The sequence below is a fragment of the Macrotis lagotis genome, chromosome 7 (assembly GCF_037893015.1).
Source record: "Macrotis lagotis isolate mMagLag1 chromosome 7, bilby.v1.9.chrom.fasta, whole genome shotgun sequence".
In the NCBI taxonomy this organism is placed as follows: Eukaryota; Metazoa; Chordata; class Mammalia; order Peramelemorphia; family Peramelidae; genus Macrotis; species Macrotis lagotis.
In genome coordinates this window covers 7,304,220-7,322,246 of record NC_133664.1, presented here as the reverse complement: position 1 = coordinate 7,322,246, position 18,027 = coordinate 7,304,220, and the positions used below count along the sequence as shown (strand labels likewise).

At 36.9% G+C, this 18,027-nt stretch overlaps 1 protein-coding gene across 4 annotated transcripts in view; it reads left to right on the top strand.

Moving 5' to 3' along the window:
- The window catches only part of LOC141494331 (alkylglycerol monooxygenase-like), a 240,778-nt gene that overhangs the window by 34,546 nt on the left and 188,205 nt on the right, over nucleotides 1-18,027 (top strand). For 3 of the 4 annotated variants that reach the window (XM_074195411.1, XM_074195408.1, XM_074195409.1), the window contains exons 4-7: nucleotides 5,694-5,760; nucleotides 13,265-13,330; nucleotides 13,437-13,516; nucleotides 16,842-16,976. In XM_074195411.1, the coding sequence (XP_074051512.1) occupies nucleotides 5,694-5,760; nucleotides 13,265-13,330; nucleotides 13,437-13,516; nucleotides 16,842-16,976 (348 nt within the window). The remainder of the gene's footprint in view (nucleotides 1-5,693; nucleotides 5,761-13,264; nucleotides 13,331-13,436; nucleotides 13,517-16,841; nucleotides 16,977-18,027) is intronic. The other variant, XM_074195410.1, reaches the window with a different exon arrangement.

Below are 18,027 nucleotides of genomic sequence, written 5' to 3'. Positions count from 1 at the left end.
GGGGAGAATAAGAGAGTAAAGATGTGAGAACCAATTTTGGGAATGATGGGAATATTTGAACCCACAACCATTTGAGAACTCCTCCAATTTCTCAACAAGATGGAATTGGAGAACAAATTCTTGACTTGGAATCTACCCTTGAGTTGGAGTCCTGAATTACTGACTTCAAGAGACGGAGCACAAGAGAGGCCATGATATATAATTGGGTACCAGAGAGACCTGAAACAAATAACTTTACATGTCTGTGAGCTATGTAATTCTCAGCAAGTAACATTGATTTTCTGGCATTCCATGTCCTCATCTGTAAAATGGGTATGATAACACCTGAAGTGACTAGCTCCTAGTGTTCCTATGGAACTCAGATTAAAGATCACATGTAGTATGTGTCAGAAACCTTATAACTCTATATAAAACTTAGGTCCATTTATTTATTAGCCATGTGACCTTGAATAAATGAAAAGTCCTCAGTTAAATTTTCTTATCTATAAAACGAGAGAATGAAAAAAGATTTCTGAAGTCACAGAATCACACATAAGTAAATTTCTTAAATGGGTTTGGATCAAAGACCAATTTATTTGCTTCATGAAAGGATGCAACACTAACGATGTCTAGGCTATCTTCCCAACTGGACATTCTGTAAACACTGCTAAACTCCAAGCACATCTGGAGCTGTCACATTATTATCCACAGGAGTGAGAAGGTGACAGGGAGTAAAGCCTACGATGCAGTACTTTCCCTTTCTGTCTGTCTCTGTCTCTTTTCCATCATCTTCTATCCTTCTCCGTCTGTTGCTATCTGCCTCTGTCTGTCTCTGTCTCTCTCCTTCATAAGCAGGGATCTTTAAAGTTGGAGAGACTTAGTAGGACTGTGGAGTTGGAAGAATTCCTAGGGTTTAGAAGAGGGATCTTAGACAATATCACTTCAGGGGGTTCCTATTTTGGGGTCTATAGATTTCTGTGATTATGCTTACAAATTTTCTTACTGCATTTCAATATAATTCTCTTCCTTTGTAATTCTATGAATTTCACTTTATTCATTTAAAAAGAATTCCCCAACTACCAAATGCAGTCATAATGCAATAAAAATTAAAAATTTTTAAATTTAAAATTTAAAAATCAAGAGATAGATAACTGACCTTTTATTCTATGGACAGGGAAACTGAAGCTTGGGGAATTTAAATGATTTATCCTGGGTCACAGAAGCTGGGTTTGGGATGTGAACCCATCTTCTGCCTCCAAGACCCATGCTCTTTCCACTATACCCCCTTGTCTAAATAACCTCCTCTACAAACATATACAGAATAACCAGATTATTTTCACAAGAGTCATGCAACCATTCATTTTCTGTTAAACATTACATAGGATTTCCAGCCAAATGGTGACATTTACAGGGACACCCTTCAATTTCCTCTTTAAAATTCCATTGTATTAATTTAGCACCTTTATTTTGGGGGGAGTTTTTTTTGCAAGGCAATGGGGTTAAGTGGTTTGCCCAAGGCCACACAGATAGGTAATTATTGAGTGTCTGAGGCCTGGATTTGAACTCAGGGACTCCTAACTCCAGGGCACTGATGTTCTATCCTCTGAGCCACCTAGCTGCCCCATTTTAGCACCTTTAAAGAAGACTGATTTTTGTGCTCCAAGAATCCTTATGTGAGGGGCTTAGGTTCTAACTCATTTCTTCTCCAGGTGGTCTGTCAGATTTGAAGAGGTAGGGAGAACTGACCAGGAAATGAGAATGTGGAGCTCTTTGTTATATTTGGCCCAGGAAGGAAAAAAATAATACCCTGCCTTTAGGTCTAGTATCACCAATGTTTAATCCTTCATGAATATAAAGATTTTCTTTGGGTAAAGAAAGATTAAGATGTTTAAAAAATAATACACAACCCAGTCTGCAGTCATCTGAATGTACTTGCCTCCAAGCCCTTGCTTTCATTGTGACTGCAGCACACCCACCCTTTCTCATCATCTGAAACGCATCTGGGTGGAAGAAGCCTGTTGGCTATGGCCTCCCTCCATCCACCCCCTTTTCCTTTGTTGTTTGTTTTTGGAACACATGTTGGACTGGGGAGGGGCAAACAAGGATAAAATCATTTTCTTTTTGCCCATCTGAACCATTGCCAGACATTCACTGGTTGAGTAAAGACTCTAATATTTCAATGTAACTGCTGGAGAAAGATGCCCATTTTTGTCTCATCCGCCCATCCACTCATCCATCCATCCATCCATCTCCTCTTACTCTTCCCCAAATATTTGCCTATGTATTGAAATGTTATGGGGTACAATGGAAGTTCATGAAGAATATAGGTTGTACCTGTATCGATCTCTGTGTATCAGGCCCTATCATACATAATTGGTGCTTAGTAAGTTTCTGTTGAATGCTGATTCCTAGAATATGGGATTCCCTCTGTTTCTCATCAATGACATCTTCTAAGCATTTCTTATTCTCCTAATGAAGAACTCTTTGCAATTCAGTCAGGTCTATGAGGCAAATATTACTTTATGTAGGTTTACAGGCACTAAACTACCCTGGCTCCCAGCAATTGGCCATCAATAAGTTTCAGGCCATTGGTCTTTCATGGAGTCCTGATTGGCTAAGATTGAATGTAGAAGAGCAATTGTTTCTGTTTTGACCTAAAATACTGAAGGTTTTCCCCTCCCAGATGGATTTTTTTAGATTTGGTTAAAAAGACCCATGCATGCCTTATTTCTTTCTTATCTAGCCTTACTTGGCATTGTTTCACTGAAACTGAGAACTGTGAAAGACCTTAACTTGAAAAGACCAAGGTCTTCCTCTTTATAAAGGGCGACCACCAGGCATCCTGATCGATATCTGACCACAAGACCCAGATGATTGTTGAGGAGAAAATTTGCCCAACCCTCCCTCTTAAATCCTTACTCACTTACATGTCATGGAATCACAATCCTGATGTCATGGTCTTATTTGAGAATAAAGGACAAACAACAGTCTTATATAGTGAATAAAGCTTTACTGTTTTCAAAATACTTTTGTGGTGATTTTCTCACTTAATCTTCTCAACATTCAGTAACAATTGACTTTTGGGGGCAGAAGTAATTTTATGTGACTCAACCCTGGGGAAAGCGTTTTCAGGTTTGAAAAAGTTATAAAGGCTTCAAGTGTGATCCTGACAATGGACTGTATGTGTGTCATCCAAGGAGCAGCCTAGTCTGTTCATCAAAGGTTCATCATGGGTGGGGGGGAGGGGAGGGTAGTCAGTCAGAAGGCTATAAATCTTTTGGCCACACCGACTTTTGAAGACAGCCCATCAAATCCCTGACAGATGCGATTGCTAAATCGTTGTCCATTATACTGTAAAGTCCATGGGAAATGGAAGAGGAATCAAACATGTCCAAACCACTGTATCTAGCAAGCCCCAGGCAATGCCAGACTGGCCTTTCATATCTCAGCTGGTTGGAGGGTTCCACTCAACCCTCCAAACCCCACCCCACCCCCATTAATTTGCTCTACCTTCTTGCTTTGAGCCCTTTAGTAAAATAACCAATATCTTTGCTTCTAGAAAGAGCATGTAAGTTATTGATCTCATGCACCCACCTCATCTTTACTGTGACTTCCAGAGTCCAACTTCATTCTCTGTCAACAGCTATCCTGGCATTGTGTTCCTACCAATACATACATAACAAGCTCCAGGATGGCAGAGGTTTTCCCTTAATAGAGGGATCACACCTGCCAACATATCGAAGGATCCTTTAGGCACAAAAGAATTCATCACTTCAGTAACCCTGACAACATCTCGATCATTGCCCCATGTCTGAAATAGGCATGGTAAGAAGTAGGAACACTATGTACTAGAATGGGGAAAACAGGAAGGGAATCAAGAGCTTTACATTTAAGTCTTGCACTAGAAGCCATATGAAAAGATATTAACCTACAAATGGATGTTAAGCAAGATAGCCCACAACATACAAATCTTGGTCTTGCATTGAATATGAAAGAATGTTTGATACCGGTAGTGGTGATGAGCCAATCTACAAGCTCTCACAGTGGCTAGGTAGTGCAGTGAATAGAGCACTGGCCCAGGAGTCAGGAAGACCTGAGTTCAAATCTAGCCTCAGACACTTAATAATGACCTAGCTGTGTGGCCTTGGGCAAGTCATTTAACCCCATTGCCTTGCAAAAACTAAAAAACAAACCAAAAAAAAAAAAACCCAAGCTCTCAAGGAGCACATTGAATGTACCAGTATTGACCTAGGTGATAGAGAAACAAATGACAGCCTCTGTCATAAAAGAACTTCTATTCTATGATGGTGGCAAGGCTGACCATCATGAAGCTAAAATCCTTGGAATAGGGTTGCTGCCTTACCAGAATGCTTTGCCACAAATTCTCAGAATGGAAATGAACAATTCTCCTTCATAATATATCAGCAACTTTCTATTTAGTGACTCTGAAGGGTGACTAGTTAGGTAATTAGGGATTTGATGCAATGCAAAAAAAATATAAAATACCAGCAAATTTAAAGGAAAAGTTTAAGGGACTTTTGTCCAACTTAAAACATCAAAGATAAAATGCTACATAGGGAATAAAAATGAAAATTTTACCATTAATCTATAAAAAAACAAAATGTTTGATGGATGAACAGAAAATAATTTTCATAGAATAACTCTATAGAGTTCCTCTATGCAACATATAAAGATTGATGTGAAAAAATCCGAGGCCATCAGAAGAGAAAGGCACCTCACCATCCACCTAGTGCAACCTGTTCTAAGCTAAGCCCCTCCTCCAAATACTGCCACAGAAAATAGGCTACAGGGTGTTGAGTGAGCAGAGCAATGGAACCAGAAGTAGAGGGAAAATGAACTTCAGTCCCTTGTGGACTGAGGGACCCTCATAAGTAATTCAACTTCTCTCAGGCTTAGTTTCTTCATTTATAAAATGAAGGTAAAAAATTATCTCATTAGGTTGTTGTGAATATTAAAAGAGCTAAACTTTGTAAAATGTTTTGTGAAAGGTAAGTAGCTATCTAAATGCTGGTTATCATCATCGTTACTCTCATTGTTTTTTACAAAATCATAATGTTCTTTTTCTTAAACACCCCCAGCAAAGTGGAGCCCTACCTTTTCCTTTAAACCAATCCATTCAATTTTGGGATGACTCCAAATGGAGGAAGATTTTCATTTCCTAAAACCCCAGTTTGCCTTTTTCCAACTAGCAGTCAATTCTACCTCTTCTTCTCTTGGGGATCAAGGTGAACAAACCAAAACACTCTTTGATGTAATGGTTTATGAAAAACAGAAATATTTCCTCTAAACCTCATTGTATAGGTAGACAGATTTGAAGTTTTATTAAATCCATTGAATTTTCATAAATGTCATCCTTATTAATATCTAACTAGTTATACTTTTTTGAAAGATTTTATTTTGAATTTTACATTTTTCTCCCAATCTTGCTTTCCGCACTCCCCACAGAAGGCAGGTCGTTAGTCTTTACATTATTTCCATGGTATGCATTGATCTCAGTTGAATGTAATGAGAGAGAAGTCAGATCCTTAAGGAAGAAACATAGAGTATGAGATAGAGCAGAATTACATAAAAAGAAGAAAGACCAAAGACTATTACCTTTAATTTGACTTTTATAATTGACTTTTATAATTATACTTTTCTAACATGCTTTTTTTTTCAATTTCTCTGAATGTCATCACACTGCTTTCAAACAGATCATTGATAACCTTGGACCTTTGGAACTTATTCTTAACACTCCAAGTCATCATCGAGTTCATCATGGTGAGTGATCATGGAAGCTATGTGACACTGTTGTTTAAACTTAGTCATACATATATGTTTGTTGTTCATCTTTTGTGCAATTTTATTGGCATGTAACCTCCAAATCAGAGCAGTCCTGACTTGTAGACCTGGCTTGACTCTATCGTCTAGGCAATGAAGAGTCTGCTTACCTTCTCCTCAATGGCACCCCACTAGCCTAAGTAAAGAGGAAAAAAAAAGATTAAGTAGCCCTGGGAATGATTCTCCTAGTAGCTTGTAATGGTACAAACCCTTGGCACAGAAACTTTTGGAGTTCTGCTCACACATGGATGAGTGATCTGGTTATAGCCACATTGCATCCATCCTCCTGGCTTCACTAGCTAGGTCCATTCAAGTCATGTGTGAACCTGTGAGATGGCTTTTTTGTCTAACAGTTACACTTATTAAATTGGGAGAGTATCTTTCTTGGATTCCCTCTGTACTACCAGTCCTATCTAGTCAGCTTTCTCCTTCTGAAGCAAGAAATGGGGAAAATATATAGGAATATTGACATTTTCAAGTCTCAGTGGATGATAGATTTAGAATTGGATGAGACTTTATAGATCATGTGACCTACCCTGAGTCCCCACCATGTAATAGATGCTGAAATTGAGCCTCAGAAAGCTTAAATTGCCCAACAACACACACATCTTGTGATTCCAAATCCTATATTGTTTCCATTTTCACTTTTTCCATCCTAAACAATAATTTTTATAATACATAATCAGATGAATGATAATGGGAGTTATCTCTGGGAGTTTTTTGATGATAAAATGAAATTGTATTTATAAGATACTTTGCAAACCTTAAATTTCTAAAAATACTTGCTTATCATTTTGGTATAATCAATATAGGCAGTTTTATTCATGTAACTTTACATCTAATTTGATGTCAAGTTGTTTCAGCTGCATCAGATGCTTTGTGATCTTATTTGGGTTTTTCTTGACAAAGAGACTGGAGTGGTTTGCCATTTCCTTCTACAGATGATTTAGCAAATGAGGAAACTGAGGCAATCAGGGTCAAGTGACTTGTCCAGTTTTATACAAGTAATATCAAAAGCTGAATTTGAATTCAGGACCTGACCAGATCTGGTACTCTTATCTACTATCTCACCTAGCTGTCCTCTCGAATCCAATTACTAATAACTAACCAATTAAAACAATTTCACTATGAAGAAAATGAAACCCAATCCCTGTTTTATGAGAACTCTCATATTTAGCAGCTGGGGTTAGAAGACATGTGATGACAATATCTTCCTCTAAGCCCTTATTAAATTAGGGAAGCAAGGACAGAAAAAAACAAATTCTCTTTCACAGATGACAGTGCTAAAGATTTGACCATTAAAGTCAATTATACCCCATGAAATGACAGATAACAAAGTGGAAAAAAAATGGGAAAGTGAGACTAACTACCTCTTTAAATGGCCTGGTCAAGTGGACTCATTCCTATCTCCATTTTACTCTTCAGACATCTTCACCTCATTGAGGATAGAAACTTTCTATTTTTCTTTTAGTGGAATATCCAACATTTAGTACAGTCTGACATAGAATGGGAAGGCAGGTGGATTGAATACTATGTCCGAAGTTTGGAATACATTTTCCAAAGTTCAAATATGATCTCAGACACTATATGAGGTATGAGTGTGACCTTGGGAAAGTCACTAAACGCTGTTTGCCTCAGCTTTTTGTTTGCAAGAAAAATGGGCTTAAGTGACTTGCCCAAGGTCACACAGCTAAGTAATTATTAAATGTCTGAATTCAGATTTGAACTCAGATCTTCCTGACTCCAGGGCCAGTGCTCTATTCACTAAACTACCTAATTTCCCCTGCCTCAGCTTCTTAATCCATAAAAGGAACTGAAGAAGGAAATGGCAAATAACTTCAGTATCAATGTCAAGAAAGACATCATTGAAAAACTGAAAAACAACTGACATATAGTAAACAGTTAATAAATGCATTATTTGCTGTGTATTTTTGCTTCCTTCCTTCCTCCCTCCCTCCCTCTCTCCCACCTTCCCTTCCTTTCTCCCTTTTTTCTTCCTTTTTTCTTTCTTTCTTTCTTTCTTTCTTTCTTTCTTTCTTTCTTTCTTTCTTTCTTTTTTCTTTCTTTCTTTCTTCCTTCCTTCCTTCCTTCCTTTCTTTCTTTCTCTCTCTCTCTCTCTCTCTCTCTCTCTCTCTCTCTCTCTCTCTCTCTCTCTCTCTTTCTCCACTTATCTATTCATCTATCTAGGAATTTTTTTCATCTATTCATCTATCTATCTGCTTAGCTATTTGACTTTCTTGCTATAAGTTAAAGTATTAGGGTATATTCCAGGAAGACTTAGTCCCTCTGTTGTGAATGTTGCTGAGCCCTTCTGGGGGTTATTTTCCAACTATGGTGTCCACCTGCCATCCAACTCCATCCCATCTGTGGCTCCAAGTAGCTGTAACACACATAGCAGATTCACCCCAATGATCCATTTTGGCAGAATAGCTAAACCGGGTTGATGTTAACCAATAGGCAGGCAAGGATCCAACACTACAGTCAAATAAATTTTGAGGAATGACTGATGTGGTATTCACTGCCCCATAGAGCGGAAGTTTTCACATAACCTTCATTGATCTGATCAAGGCCTTTCAGATTGTCAATCATGAGGGCTTTGTGGAATATCATGACAAAATTTGGTTTCTTAGAGAATTTCATCAATATGTATGCTGGTTCCAGGAAGGCATGCTCAGATGGATTCTCCATAATGGACAATGCTCTTGTGCTTTCCCAGTCACCAGAGGAGTGAAGCGGTCTGTGTGCTTCATCCCAAAGCTTTCTATGTGATGTTTTCAGTCATGTTATCAAAGACTCTCAATTAGTATGAAAACAAAATCAAGGTCAGCAACTGCAATGATGTTACTTATTTAATTTGGAAACAATGCAAGTGAAGAGCAAAGGGGAGGGGAGAATTGGTGTATGGCATTTTGTTTGCAGAAGATTATGGACTCAATACAGCCTTTGAAATGGAGATGCAACAAAACTCTGTATCAGTTCTCTATCACTTCTAATTTTGGTCTGACAATTAACACCCAGAATAAAGAGGTTCTCCACCAGTAAGATCTGTACCGCCCATATGTGGAGCTCTCAGTTATAGTTAAAGGAGAAATGTTGAATGCTGTAATAAGCTCAATTATCTTGGCAATACACTTTCCAAGGATAAACAGATAGATGATGAAGTTGCCACATGCATTATCAGAGCTTGTGTTTTGGAGACTGCAAAGAAAAGTGTGAGAGAGAAGAGGCATTAGTCTGCCTCTCCAGCTGAAGATATTTGGAGCCATTGCGCTGATCTCATTCTTGTATGTCTGTGAACCTGGACAGTCTACAAGTGCCATACAAGGAAGCTGAATCACTTCCATTTGAATTGTCTCAGGAAGACTCTGAAGATCACCTGGTAGGAGAAGGTAGCAGACACTGAAGGCCTTTCTTGAGCTTGAATTGTCAAGCTTTCAAAGTCTAATGCAAAGAAGACAATACCAGAGGGCTGACCATGGGCTTCAAATTTCTACCTTTGCCTAAAAGACTATTTATGGACTATTCACATAAGGAAAATACTTACACGGAGGTTAAAAGAAACAATACAAGGACACTCTCAAGTTCTCCCTAAAGGGGGTGGCTAGGTGGCACAGTGGATAGAGCACCAACCCTGGAGTCAGAAATGCCTGAATTCAAATCTGACCTCAGACACTTAATAATTACCTAGCTAAGTGGCCTTGTGCAAGCCACTTAACCCCATTGCCTTGCAAAAACTAAAAAAAAAAAGAAAAAAAAGAAAAGAAAAAAGATCTCTCTAAAGAACTCTGAATTAATGGTAAGACATGGGAGACAATGGCACAGGCCTGCCCATATGAGAGAAAGTGTTGTGATCCATGAGCAAAGCAAAATTATAATAACTCAAAAAAACATGAGATGTGCAGATTTAGAGACATCTCATCTCCAAATGTTCAAATGGACTATTTGTGCCCAATCAGTAGTAAAAACCTTCCAAGCTCATATTGGTTTAAATCAGCCAGAGTCAGAAACATTGTCCTTTGACCAAAATCAAGTGAAATTATTTTGATCCTCTCCAAGCATGAAGGACAAAAAAACACTAGATTTTATTTCTAAGTAACATTCCAACAAATATGAACTTTTAAAAATTTAGTTTTTTTTGAACTTTGAGTTCTGAATTATATCCTTTCCTTGTCCCCAACCCCCCACCCCACATTGAGAAAACAAGTAATTTGATATAGGTTAAAAATGTGTAGTCATGCAAAACATTTCCATAATAGTCATGTTATGAAAGAAAACAAAGACTCCCCCGCACAAAAAAAGAAACCTCAAGAAAAATAAAGTAAAAAAATATGCTTCAATCTGTATTCAGACATCATCAGTTCTCTCTCTGGGGATGGATGGCATTCTTTGTCCTAAGTCCTTCAGTGTTTTCTTAGTCACAGCACTGCTGAGGAAGGCTAAGGTATTTTCAGTTGATCATCCTACAATATTAGTTACTTTGAATACAGTACAGCACACATTGCATCTGCTCATGCAAGTCTTTCTGGATTTTTCTGAGAGCATCCTGCTCATCATTTCTTATAGCAGAAGAGTATTCCAACATAATCACATACCACAATTTGTCTAGCTATTCCAAAGTGATGGGTATTTCCTCAATTTCAAATTATTTGTCATTAGAAAAGAGCTACTGTAAATATCCTCATGCTTAAAAGTCCTTTACCTTCTCATTTTTCATCTCTTTTGGAATACAGATCTAGTAGTGTTCAAAAGGAAGGCATGGTTTTATAGTCCTTTGGGCATAGTGGCATGCCCATACTGGTATGGCATGGGGTAAAATCGATGTCTATACCCAATTAAGTGTTATTCCCTCTCTTAGTCAAATCTGAAGAAGATAAGGCTCATTCATTCATCCTCACCTCCCCCTTCCACTACACAGTAAAAGACTTCTCTTGTCTCTTTTATATAAAACAATTTACTCCATTACTACCTTCCCCTTTCCCTTTCTTCTGGTATAGTCTTGTCTAATACCTTAACTTCATTTTTAAAATATATTATCCTTTCATATTTAATTCTCTATCTATATATGTTCCTTCTAACTGCCCTAATAAATAAGAAAATCTGCATGCCTTATCATTATCATCTGCCCATGCAGGAATATAAGCAGTTCAACATCATTAAGTCTCTTATGATTTCCCCTTTCCATATACCTTTTTATATTTCATTTGATTCTCATATTTGAAGAGCAGAGTTTCTATTCAGCTCTGGTTTTTTCATCCGGAACATTTGAAAGTCCCCTATTTCATTGAATGTCCATTTCCCTCCAGAAAATTTATGCTCAGTTTTCCAAATTAACTGATTTCTTGGTTGTAATCCAAGTTCTTTTGCCTTCTGGAGGATAATTTATCCTTTAATGTAGAAGATATGAAATTTTGCATTATTCTGACTGTGGTTCCAAAGAAATTGAATTGTTTCTTTCTGGTTGCTTGTAATATCTTCTCCTTGACCTGGGAGCTCAAAATATTGTCTATAGTATTCTAATAGTTATAATTTTGAGATCTTTTGGGGAGCTAATCAGTGGATTCTTTTAACTTCTATTTTACCCTCTACCTGTAGAATAGCAGGGCAATGTCCCTTGATAATGTTTTGAAAGAGGAAGTCTAGGCTCTTTTGTACATCATGACTTTCAAGTAATCCAATAATTTTAAATTATCTTTCTTTGATCTATTTTCAAGTCAATTGTTTTTCCAACTAGCTATTTTACATTGTCTTCTAGTTTTTTGTTCTTTTAGTTTGATATTATCATTTCTTGATTTTTCACAGTGTCATCAGCTCTCCTTTGTTCTATTCTAAATACTAAGAAATGGTTTTCTTCAGTGTACTTTTATATCTCTTTTCCCATTTGGTAGTTTTGTTCTTAAGATGTTATTTTCTCTAGTAACTTTTGATATTTCATTTACCAAGCTACTGATCCATGTTACATGGTTTTTCAGCATCACTTTCATTTCTCTTCGCAATTTTTCATCTATCTTCCTTATTTGATTTCCAAAATTTTTTTGAGCTCTTCCACGGCCTAAGACCAATTCATATTTTTCTTGGAGGTTCTGGATGGTTCTCATTGACTTTGTTATCTTCTTATGAGTGTGTGTTTTGATTTTCCCTCTCACCATAGTAACTTTCCATAGTCAGATTTTTTTTCTGTTTTCTCATTTCCCCAGCTCATAAACTGATTTTAATTCTTTTTGAAAGTGAGACTCTGCTTCAAGGAAGGTGGAGGCAGAGTTCCAAGCTTTTGGAGTTTTTAAACAGATGTTTTCAGAGTTACTTCTAAGAATCTGCGAGTTTTCAGTTCTTCCAAGATTATATGATCTAAGGAGAGATTTTAATACTCTCTTGAGCTGTACTTTGGTCTGTGAGAGACCAGAAGCATTTCTTTTTGCCCTGCAAATGTGACAGGGTCCCCTTCTCCCCTGTGGCAGCAAACTCTGGTGTGCTAATGTTCCTGTTAACTCTGGAATTGCCATTCAGGACTGTGAAACAGATCCAACAGAGTCCTGTCTCAATGATAGCAAAGAGATAATTCTAACACTGTTCTGTCCCCTTTACCATCTGTGGACTAAGAGCTCCAGAAGCAGCTGCCACCACTGTTGATTCAGGGTTTCCAAGGGCTGCTCCTGTTCTGCTGGGACCTGATCTACAATATACTCCTCTCTCCTCCTGGTGTAATAGGTATTTCTTGCCAATCTTCCAAGTTCGTTTGGTTTGGAAAATTATTTCACTTGACTTTGTGTGGACTCTGCCACTCTAGAATTTGTTTAGAGTTATTATTTAAAAATATTTGGAGGGGTTTGGGAGAGAGCTCAGGTGAATCCCTACTTTTCCTCCATCATCTTGGCTCCACTCCTTGTTAAATATAAACTTTTATTTTAAAAAAGTCCTTAAATATCTAGATACTTCTGAAAAAAAATTCATAACATTGATTGTTACCCATTACCCAAGGTAAAAACCTTTAAAATCAAAGAAGCAGTAGGTACTCAATCATTTCATTACACTTAGAGAGAGAAAAATAAAAAGAGATAAGAAGTCATCTGTCACTATATTTCAAAAAGAAATTCAGTGTAATGATTGGTTGTGAATTCAGTTGTGTGACTGACCCTGCTCATATTACAAAATTGCTCTGATTCTCAGTTTCTCTAGTTCAACTCTAAGATGAAGTATTTTGTATTTGCATTAGTAATTCCTGCTCTTTGACAAAGCACTTCATAAATCCAATATCCCTAAAAAATGGAATTATAGTATTAATCACCTTTGCTACATTACTGTTAGTGGGGCAATGACCTCAGAATAGTCAGAGTATTGTGGAAGTCTTGATATTACATATGTATTCAGTAGGACCAGGCTAGTAGTGGTTTAATATTTTAATTTCATTCTTGATTTTTTGCTGCTAATTATTGTTTTTGTCTCTTAGGCAGAAATCGTTATTGCATAGACAAAAATTATGCTAGCACCCTAATTATTTGGGATAGAATTTTTGGTAAGTATCATTAATGAAAAGTGAGCAGCAAAACTAATATTATTATTATTAGCATAAATGTGATGAATAGTTTCTGAAATTTTACTGTTTTAAATATCTTTTCCAGGAACATTTGAAGCTGAAAGTGAAAAGGTTACATATGGTCTCACCCACCCCATTAATACCTTTGAACCATTCAAAGTGCAGGTAAGACTAATTTTTTTTCATTCTTAGATAATGAGTCAAATATAGTCAAGTTAAAAAGTATTCATTAATTGCTTCCTCTGCGCTAGAGAGATAGAAGAGAGACTGAGAGAAAGAGAGATGGAGAGACAGAGAGAAAGACACAGAAAGAGAGAGAGACACACAGAGAGAGACAGAGAGACAGAAACAGTCACAAGGACAGATAGATGATGAGAGGGAGGGAGGAGGTTACATAATTTTCCCATGATCAAACATGAGGGCCAGAATGCATCACAGTCAGTATATAAATCCATTTTTGGATGGATGGCTGAAGATGGCTCTCTTTTCTATACATTTCTGCCTCAGATATAAATATCCAAGAGGATTAACCAGTGATAGTGCCTACATTTACTGGAAAAATCTGTAATATTTCATATATAAAAATCTACTCTGCATGCTTCCTGGTTCAGCTAGAATTAATCAAGAATTTCAATCAATCAACTTTCATTAAGCCCATAGCATGTGTCAGGTGGGGCAGCCAGGTGACACAGAGAACATCTAGAGGAAGTAACAGTTATAGTAAAGTTTCTGTAAGTTCGGATTTATCATGTGGTCACATACTACTGCCAAAAGTCACATGCTGGTGCTTGCCTGGCATCGGTAGTATACTGTGGCACCTTGCTGATATGGATATATTGATGAATAGCTCAAAGGTGAAGGGTTGGAAAGGAAAAGTTATCAAGTGACAGGTTAGGATTTCTCAGGTTTTCTCATTCTATCGCCAGATGTCACATACTAGCACTTGCCTGGCATTACTGATCCTCTGTGATGCCTCACTGAAATGAGAGGAAGCAAGAATAATTTAAGATCAAGAGACTCCCACATCAGCTAGACCATCTCCAAAAGTCCTGTTTCCTGTCAATCAGAACCAAGGGGGAAGATGATTCTGGTAAAGACAAAGGAGAAGGATGCTTGCCCAGAATCTCCCTCACAGTAATACGCAGAACTGTGCAACTCGCCACCATTAACTCTGTTAGTTATTGTGCTCCTCTTTCAAATCAAAGGATTAGAAATAGCAGTGAAAAGAGCATTGAGTCTGGAGTTTGGAAGTCATCTTCCTGGGATCAAAGCTGGTCTCACATAATGACTAACAGTAGAACCCTGGGCAGGTCACCAACCTGGTTTATCTCCATTTCCTCATCTGTAAAATGAGCTAGAGAAAGAAATGGCAAACCACTCCAGAATCTTTCTGAGTAAATACCAGACGGAGAATAAAGAGTAGACTATAACCAAAAGAACAACTGAACAAAGATGTTTCAGGCACATTCTGGATGCTAGGGATAGAAAATATAAGTTATGAACCAACTCCTAATTGATATAAGCTTATATTCTAACTTAAGAAAGCTAGTGGAGTCAATAAATACACATATTAAGGCCAAATGTCAGAAACAATTAAACCTGGAAGGGGGTTGAAATAAGAATAGGACTTATAGTTGATTTGAAACTCCATCTGGTAGGTGGATGGGATTGGCTATGCCAGTTACAGGTCTAAAGTTCAGCTCAACGTGCTTACAAGAACTACTTAGATCACAGAGAGGAAGAAATCCATTTGGAAATCAAGATAGTTGAGCAGTAATAATTTTCGGAGTAGACTTTTCTTAATATTGAGTATTTTATTTTTTCCAATTACATGTAGAAATAGTTTTCAACATTCATTTTTGTAAAATTATCTCTCACTCTCTCCTCTTGTACCCTCCTCAAGACAGAGAGCAATCTGATTAAGGTAATACATGAGGGCGGCTAGGTGGTGCAGTGGATACAGCACCAGCCTTGGAGTCATGAGTACCTGGTTTCAAATCCAACCTCAGACACTTAATAATTACCTAGCCATGTGGCCTTGGGCAAGCCACTTAAGCCCATTGCCTTGAAAAATCTAAAAAAAAAAGGTGATACATACAGAAACATATTAAATATATTTCCATATTAGTCATGTTGTGAAAGAAGAATCAGAGCAAAGGGGGAAAAAAGGAGAGAAAAAAGGTTTTTAAAAAAAGTTAAAATAGACTACTTTGATTTTCAGTCAAATTCCATAGTTCTTTCTCTGTATGTTTATGCTAGTTTCTGCCATACTATTTTGCAAGTGCATGGAGAATTTATTTTGTCATTAGAAATGGAAATCCATTCCCCGCCCCTCTTTCCCACCATGAGAGAAATGTGTGACATTTTGTTAAGATATCTTAATAAAAAGCATTTTAATCACTCTGGACTAAGTATTCTCCAGCCATTTATAACAAAGAGAATTTGGAACTATAAAAATTAAGAATTTTAAATCTCACAATTTGAAGAAAACATTGTTGGCAGTATGAGTTTTGGCATTTATTAATGAATGGGTACTGATTATACTTATCTTCTGGTAGATAAAAATAACCAAATGAAGAAGAATAATTATTTTAAATAAGAAACTACTAGATGGCATGTCTTTACATTAATCCCCACTATGAAGCTGCACTCTGGATTAGCAACTGCAGGATTATGAATTCTCTATACCTTTCACCAGCAGAGACATTCCCCCTCAGTGACTATAGTAATCCCAGATCTCTCCCAACCACGAGGTCTATGTCCTGAGCTCTCCCTCCCTAATACATTGTGATGTTCTGAAGTTTCAGATTAAGATCAACAAAACCAGAACTCTGTGTACATTGACTATATTAAAAATATACCAGTGCAAAGAAAACAGGCAAAGTTAATAAAACTTTGGAAGGAAAGGGAGAGGGGAGAGATGGAAGTGGACACACTGCAAATACCATTTTTGTTTAGTTTTTGGTTAATTTCTTTGATTTACTTCCTTAGATGCTAAAGGCTTCTGAATGTTTTATTTCCAATTTTTTGTTTATTTAAGTTTTTTGATGGTTATTAAATTTGTAATAAAACTTTTAAAACATCATTGTTGATTTGACTTAAAAAAATGGAAATCCAGACTGCAAATTGTTAGCTAATACATCTAGAAGTTGTATCTCTTACCAAAAATATTTTCTACTACAATGATTTCTTAAATAATTTCTCTACCCTTTCAATATAATCAGGGAAATATTTTTGAGTTAGAGAAACATACAATTGAAAATCATTAAAAGTGCTTTTCCCAACATGCATATTGTTTCATTCAAAAAGTTTCCCCTTGGAAGGCACTTGATGTTCAGCTGCTTAATTCATTGGTGTGGTCAAGAGGCTTTAAGAAAAAGAAACTTTTGCCCCAAATTCTATGTAATTGTGAAAAGAAATAGTTACATTTTTTGTTTAAACTTTTCTTCAGAAAGAAAAGAAGTGAACTATGCTTTTTCTTTCTCCCCAGTTTCATCACTTGTATTATATGTGGACTACATTTTGGATCACACCTGGGTTCTGGAACAAATTGTCTGTCATATTCAAAGGACCAGGATGGAGTCCTGGGAAACCTAGACTTGGTCTTAGTGAGGAAATCCCTGAGGTAAGGTGAATTTCCAAATCCTGATTTACTTTGTCACAGCAATTTTTGACTCTACAGCACCTGTTTCTTGTAAATTAGAGGAAAGCAACATTTGAAAATTAGAGAATTAAGAAAGGAGAGGTGGATTGGAATTTTTGTTCCCCCAACTCCAATGATATTTAGAATCTACCAAATCTGAAACTTTTTTTCTGAATGTTATAATTGCTTTTTTGAATAAGGTAAATTAAGGGTACTAGAAAAGAAAGCACTTCTGGTAGGGATGATTTCTCTTGGAATTCCAATCTAAATCTATGTGTAAGAAATAAGCAATGTTTAAAATGTTACATTTAACAGACTGGCATATATTAATCAGATTGCTATGCCTGCTAGATACTAAGGATATGAAGATGATAATTAATGAGTTCCTGCCTTCAAGGAACTAACATTCATTTTTCTTAAAATAAAAATAGGAGGCAAACAATTATTATAAGTCAAAGTTACCATTTCAACTCTTACTCATGAAAAAAGCATATTAGTAAGGGCTATATTGTCCAGTAATGTAGACAATGATTAGATATCCAGGTAAAGTTAATTCACTGTGAGGTCTGGTTCTTCAATACTCAGTCCTTATTAATTGCCAAGGATGGAGAATGGCAAGGGTGGGCCTGATCTACAACTCCTTAATTTAGAGAAAGGAAATAAGCCTGCATAATGAGAGCAGAGTTGCCCCTGCTTAGGTGAGGATTAGAGGTATGGAATAGCCATGGTTAGTCAGGAAATGGTTAGCTACCCTGTTGGAATGGATAGAAGAGAGCGTAAGAAAAAAAGTGGATGTGTTTGTCTTGGAAAAGACCGAAAGTAAAATCCAAGATGGGGCTAAAGCAAAACTACATTTACCATTTGGGCTGTACATTTGGAATCCTGATGAAATTGTAGCAGTTTTTTCTTGCTTGCTTGTTTGTTTTTCATTTGGGTATAAATTCAACTTCATTTGATTGCTCATTTTTTAGGTTCTTCATACCTAAACAAGTGCAGCAGTCCTAGTTACTGTGCTTCTCCTTGGAGTAAACCT